Source organism: Olea europaea, chromosome 4 (assembly GCF_002742605.1).
Source record: "Olea europaea var. sylvestris chromosome 4, O_europaea_v1, whole genome shotgun sequence".
NCBI classification, from domain to species: domain Eukaryota; kingdom Viridiplantae; phylum Streptophyta; class Magnoliopsida; order Lamiales; family Oleaceae; genus Olea; species Olea europaea.
Window position 1 is genome coordinate 18,851,281 of NC_036240.1, and position 6,597 is coordinate 18,857,877.

Below are 6,597 nucleotides of genomic sequence, written 5' to 3' on the forward strand. Positions count from 1 at the left end.
TATGAGTCACAGAGTGCATTGAAGGCAAAAAAATAAATAATACACATGCGATCCATCTCTACTTTTAATACTATTTTTTATTTATTCATTCATTTCATTTCTTCTAATTAGAGAGAGTATTCACATTTTCTTTTATAGGTCAGTAATCCATGTTTTCTCAATCATTTGCTTTTTCACATATTACTTGTCAGTTTGATTATTTCTTTTTATTTTCTAAATGTACACTAACTGTAAACCATTACTGTAATATTACAATTTCTTGTTTCATTACCTAATTATTTTTATTTATTGACTATTCACTTTAAAGAAAGGATATTTTATTCGAGTGAATCCCTCGCCCAAGTGAGTGGGGTGTACACCATTAGGTACACCCCAATATACCACTAGCAAAACCGTTTTCTAATAGCTTATTAATTATAAAGTTGCTTTCCTTTATTTAACTTCAAGAATATATATATTTTTCTAGAGATATTTATTTATTTATTTATTTTTTTGAATCCTTAGGAATTTACTTTAGTGCTGATAATACTAGCAGGGTCGACCACAAAATTTTATTTTTTACTTTAAATATAAACAATCATCTCCGTTTATACTATTCTACAGTTTTCTAAATGTTATTAACTAGTTTTGGTCCTTCTCCGTTGAGCATTCACCATATGTTTCAAGGAAAATATATTTATTTTTTCTCTTCTAATAAAAAAACTTCGAAGACAATTATTGTTGAAGTAAGTTAATTATATTCGCTTTTTTGGTGATTAAATTTGATCAATTAAATTTGTCCACAGATTTGGGTAAAGAAGAAGGCCATGAAGCTACAATCAAAGTAATATTGATGTAATTATGCATTACACAATTACACTGCACTCATAATAAGAGAAATGGATAGCTGGACTCGGGAAAAAAACACACCACACGAACACGAACAAGGACACGGACACGGACACACAGAGCTAGGACTCGAATCTAGAAGAAGCGCAATTTGACCAGGCCATCATTTTGCATGGTCTTGATCGGGACAAGTTCCGGCACCTGAGAAGATTTACTTCTGGCTGGCTTCTTGATCTGATCCGGTAATTGATTTCCCAGCCAAGAACTTTGGCTTGAATTGCTCAGTCCGAAGTCGAGCACCTTTGCTTAAACTAATAAGAGATTTTGGAGTCTTAATAGCAGTATCGATGGCATTCTTATACAACTCCTTCCCATAATCTACCATTCCATCTTTAGTTTTTTGCAGATTTTCTTTCGTTTCATAGTAATAATCTCCAACGTCAGCAAACCTATTTACCCATGCCGGAAGCTTCGGCACTCCCAGCTTTTTCAACAACTCGTTACTGAAATCGTTACAGTTTTTCGACAGCCAGTGGAACTTATCTCCCGGCCACTCCTGGCTAAGTTCTTTTAGGATCTGACTCACCTTGGCGGCGGAGCAATTTGTTCTTCCGAGAACTATACGTTCACGGTATGTGTACATCAGGTTTTTGCCGGCGGGACAGCTGTAAACTCCAAAGCCTTTTTCGCCACCCCCATAGCCCCATTCCTCGTCGCCGTAAACCTGAATGGCGGTGTGAAAGACGCCGCCCATTGGGATGGCCTCTTTACAGAGATTGTTGAGTTGAACGAGGGCGAAATTTATGGTTTCATTGCCGGAATTACTTTCTGTAACGTCATATACGTGAAGGATCACTTCAGCCATTAAGGTCAAACCACTGTCTTTGTGAGTTTTCCTTAGTCAAGTAGAGAAGAAAGCTTGGAGCACTAGCTGGTCCTGGGTAGGGTATATATAACTACATGAATATGAAGCGCCAAAAAAAAATAATAATAATAATAAATAATAATAAAAATAAAAATAAAAAAATCGAAATTGAAGTGTGAAAAGTGGAAGCGAGGAAATAACACGACAATTTCCATCGTCTTTCCTGGCACGCACTTGCATTAACTAAGATGCATAAGAGCATCTTTTACGGTGATGTAAAATTGGGTACAAATTAATTTCTTTAAAATCATTTTTACATACTTATTTACATCTCTATGAATCTAAATTTAAATTTTACACAAGTGGAAAGATCTAAATGCGCCCTTTTGCATTTTACAATTTCTGCCTAAAAACGTAATTTGCATTTCCTTTGCACTTCTCAATTGAAGAGTTTTCTACCACTTTGGAGATTTGAATAACAATTTAAACTTATTTTACATCACGATTGGAGACGTTATAATAATGTGTTTTTATTAAAGCAATTTTATTAAGGCGTTGTCTTTAATAATAGTTTTAGCAAATTTTAATGAAATTTAATGAAATGTATAATTAATATTGAAGTTTGATCCATTGGAGAATCAATAATAAGGCATTAGAAGTAAATATTATTGGTACTCGTTAAATAGAGACTTCGTTACTTTGGTCGAGTGAATTCGAGAACTGGCATCTATCTAGAAGAGATATTTCTCAGATTTAAGGCAACAAATTATCCTCTTATTTAGAAAGCCTCATAAAAGAGAAATAATGAGACAGAACTTTCGCACTTAGAGTAATGTTAGTATCAATGGCGATACAATACTGGTTTAGGTGGTACTAAGTGTCATTATATGAAATGTATAGTTAAATAAATCACATAATTTCATCTTTAATTGAACCTATTATGTAATGTAACATAAATTGGTGTTACTAGTGCTAGATAGTATTATTCTGGCATTTGGCAGGTGAAATCAGTTTAGTTGAATTTGCACAAATCTTAGCTATGGGCAAGGACATGAGGATAACAATCATGCTATACAGTTAGAGTCAATGACAAATTTTATTTTTTTTCCCCTTTCCAGAAAATAGTTGTTGGATTTTCATTGAAAATTGGGGAAAAAACATGAATAAAGCTCCCTAAACAGATCCCTTTGCACAGGATTTGTACAGGGGCTCTCACATGGGAGTGGAGCCCACATGTTGATCCTATGTGTGGGATCCACTCCCATGTGTGTGCATTTATACAGACCTTGTGCAAATAGGTCTGTACAAATAACACAACTGAAAAAACATATAAAAACACTCAATCACATATTGTGTAATAACCCTGTTATTTCTCTTATTTTTAATCTTTGTTTGTGCAGCATTTATGTGAGGATAATGACAGAGTCACGATAATTCAAATAGAGGTTTTACTTGGGTCTATATTATCTAGCATACTATGACAATGACACCAAAGATTATGATAAAGAGTAGAAACTTAAAATGAGGAGGTGAACTTTGACACAAAGCACGAAAAATGGAAATAAGTTGTGATTTTGGGGCTGAATTCATCAATAGTCACCTAACTTTATACTTAGTCCCCATTTGATAGAAATTAAAATTAAATTTTTAATAAGTTTTAATAAAAGTTGATGAAATGTGTGGTTAAAAATTTGTGGATCATATGAAATGTGGTTAAAATTAGTTATTGACATTAATTTAAATTAAAATCTGAATATTAATTTGCACCAAACAGGGGTTTAGTGCTACTATGGCTACCAAATTTGATTTAATTTCATCGTGACCACTCAATTTTGTACTTAATGATACTATGGACACCAAATATGAGTTTATTTCATCATGGTTGCCTAATTTCATATAATGATTTACCGTGACCACCTAATTTCATATAACATTTCACCATTATCATTCAATTTTTTTTTTTTACTAATTTTAAAAGCGGTAAAACAGTAACTTTGTATTATATATAAAATAAATTTTAAAAAATAAATATTTTTTATTATTCTAAAAACATTTATTTTAAAATAAGTTTTTATTTTATTTTATTTTTCTAAGTAATGTTTTTTAAAATAAGTTTTTATTTTATTTTATTTTATTAGGAACATTTATTTATAATTAACTTTTTATTTTATATTAATTTTTAATTTTAATTTTTTTAAAATTTTTTTATTTCATTTTAAAAACCTTTTTATTAAAAATAAGTTTTTATTTTATTTTTCTAAGTAATTTTTTAAATAATTTTGTATTTTTTTATTTTATGTATATAATGCAAAGTTACCATTTTACTACTTTTAAATTAGTGAAAAAAAGTTATGTGGTCATGGTGAAGCATTATATAAAATTGAATGGCCATGATAAAAATATTATATGAAATCGGATGGTCATGGTGAAATAAAATCAAATTAAAGTGGCCATAGTGATATTAAGTATAAAGTTGGGTGATCATGGTGAAACAAAATCAAATTGAGTGATCATGGTGACACCAAATAGAGAGTTGGGTGGCCATTGATGGATTTAATCCTGTGATGTCGATATTTTTCAACGCCTTACTCCCATTCTTTTAAACTAGTTACCTATTTTGATTTTATTGGTTGGAGGTCATGTTTGTATAGTCCCATCTAGGGGTGCCAGAGTCGACTAGGCTCGAGCTTTTAAAGTCCAGCTTTTTTTTTTTTTTGAGCCAAGCAAAAGTTTGGCCAAAAACTTAAGGCTCGACCCGAGCTTTCGATTTGTTTCTATTTTTATTTTTCTGCTTTTTTTTTTTTCATCGTTGTAGCTGCCAAACAGGCAGCTTGATTTTTCTTCTTCATTTTTTTTTTTAAACGGCCCGGCTTCCATAACTAAGAGTAGACCAGTCTTTTTTTATTTATATAAATTGATAGTCACTATAATGACTTGGAACCTTTTCTTTATTTTATTGATTATCCACGCCTTTCTCTATTTTTTCTCTCATTTTAAAATTACTTTAGAATCTTAATACGCAATCATAATGATTTGACGTGATTATTACCCATTTGAACAAAAACAAAAGCTAATTAAGACTAGAGATCAATAATTAGTTTCAATAATCAATCTTGTTAATTAAAACTAGAAAATTTAAAAAGGCTTAGCATGAATTGAGATCAATAATTAGTTTCAATAATCCCTATCCCTACATATTTGTGGATTTCACAATCATAATGTAATATCTGCTTAGGAAAATTCCTGCTCCTCACATGCTGAGTGAGGGGCGTGGGGGTTAGGTGATTATTTAAAAAAAAAATTTACCCCACCCCCTATATTGTGTGTTGCCTGTACAGGTCCTGTACAGGCTGCAGAACTCATTTACTTATGGTATTACCCTTTTTTTTTTTTTTTTTTTTTTTTGATAACCCAGGTGTCCCAGCTTAGCCGGACTAAATCCTGGACCTCTAGCCCCCGGCCCCTCAGTGACTAGTGAAGGTAAATCGCAGGTTGTGCCCTTGTTGGTTCCCAAGTTCCCACATGGCTTTTACTCCTTCCCCAAAGAGACCCTCCTCCATGGTTATTACATCACCAAGCTGGTCCAACCCTTCCTCTGGTTATTACATCACTTGGCTGCTCCAAACAGGAATCGAACTCCCCACACTTGGTTCCAGAGCCCCCCAATGTGATTGTTCCGCCAACTTGGATGTGCCCTGGGGGACTGGTATTACTTTTACTAGACTATTGGAAGTGTGTGGCTTATTTTGAATGCGAGTAAGTCCACATTAAAAATAACTCATACATTGGTGCATATTTTTAAGCACAAACCTCCTCAATTTTTATTTTTTTTGAAATTTCTAACTGTATATCTTGTTAACTATTATTTATAGCACCTAATCAATCTCGTAAATATTTTTTAAAATTGTTGAATCAATTCATTAAAAAATCTAAATTATTAAAGAAAATCACTTATATCTTGGATACGTTGTTGACGATAAAAATCAGATCTACAAATTACTTTTACCTAACTAGGATTTTTGCCTCTAAACTCACTGAATTTAATGTTCAAATTGAAGCAACAGGAGAAATGACTATTTAGGAGGAAGGTATTTTAATTTGCATGGTTTTCCTTCTCTCAAGCTGGAGCACCTATATATTTTCCTCAATGATTTGGGGGCAGTTTGGTAATTTGGAAAAAAAAAAAAACAAATGGTTGCATTTTATTGACTCGCTTATAACTGATTCTGTTATAATATTACATTTAATTCATTAGCTTAGTGTCTTGCATTTATTGGTTTTGAAGTCACTCTTTTGAACACTTGCCTATATGCACTTTAGTAACGATTCTTAGCCAGACTGAGTGGAGGAATGGCTTGTCTATGCTTAGTGCGAGCCTTTTATGTATTTCTATCCCTCGCAATTTCACAAAGTCTGATTTTATTACTCTTGGTTTGTTGTAGATGATGTGAGCTTTGTTGAGGGATGTGTTATAGCAAATTTTTAAATGCGCTACAAGCCTGTTGACATGTTTCTAGGTTAGTGACATGAGCGTATTTAATACACGTGCTCACATGCGATTGTGTCCATTCCTTTTGAATTCTTGATCAGGCATCTCTCAATATTCGATAGTCGCCATGTGGACAATTAAGATTGTTCAAGCACATAATTCGACGGATCTCTTACCTTATTGGAACCTATAAATACGTTTTTTTCTCTTTGCAGATTCATTTCTTAATTTTTTCTTCGTTGCTTCTTACCTACTGTGCTATATACTCTTTTTTTGGCGATCCTATCTTCTGGTCTTAAATTTTTTTTCTTAGGTGTGCATTCTTACCTTCATCTTGTTCTTTTGATTCTCTTTATTACAATAACTTCCATGAGCGAATCCTAGAACATGTTATGTAAATTTAAGGTTGAAAGCT

The 6,597-nt window shown here is 32.5% G+C and overlaps 1 protein-coding gene across 1 annotated transcript; it reads right to left on the minus strand.

The window, feature by feature from the left end:
* Positions 1 to 807: 807 nt before the first annotated feature.
* LOC111393908 (desumoylating isopeptidase 2-like) lies at positions 808 to 1,759 on the minus strand. Its single transcript, XM_023019680.1, has one exon. The coding sequence runs from the start codon at positions 1,691 to 1,693 to the stop codon at positions 1,040 to 1,042; it is 654 nt and encodes a 217-aa protein (XP_022875448.1). The 5' UTR covers positions 1,694 to 1,759; the 3' UTR covers positions 808 to 1,039.
* Between the last annotated feature and the right edge of the window lie 4,838 nt (positions 1,760 to 6,597).

Excerpts from the sequence above, each read along its gene's own strand:
- LOC111393908 (XM_023019680.1), bottom strand. The coding sequence starts at position 1,693 with ATGGCTGAAGTGATCCTTCACGTATATGACGTTACAGAAAGTAATTCC.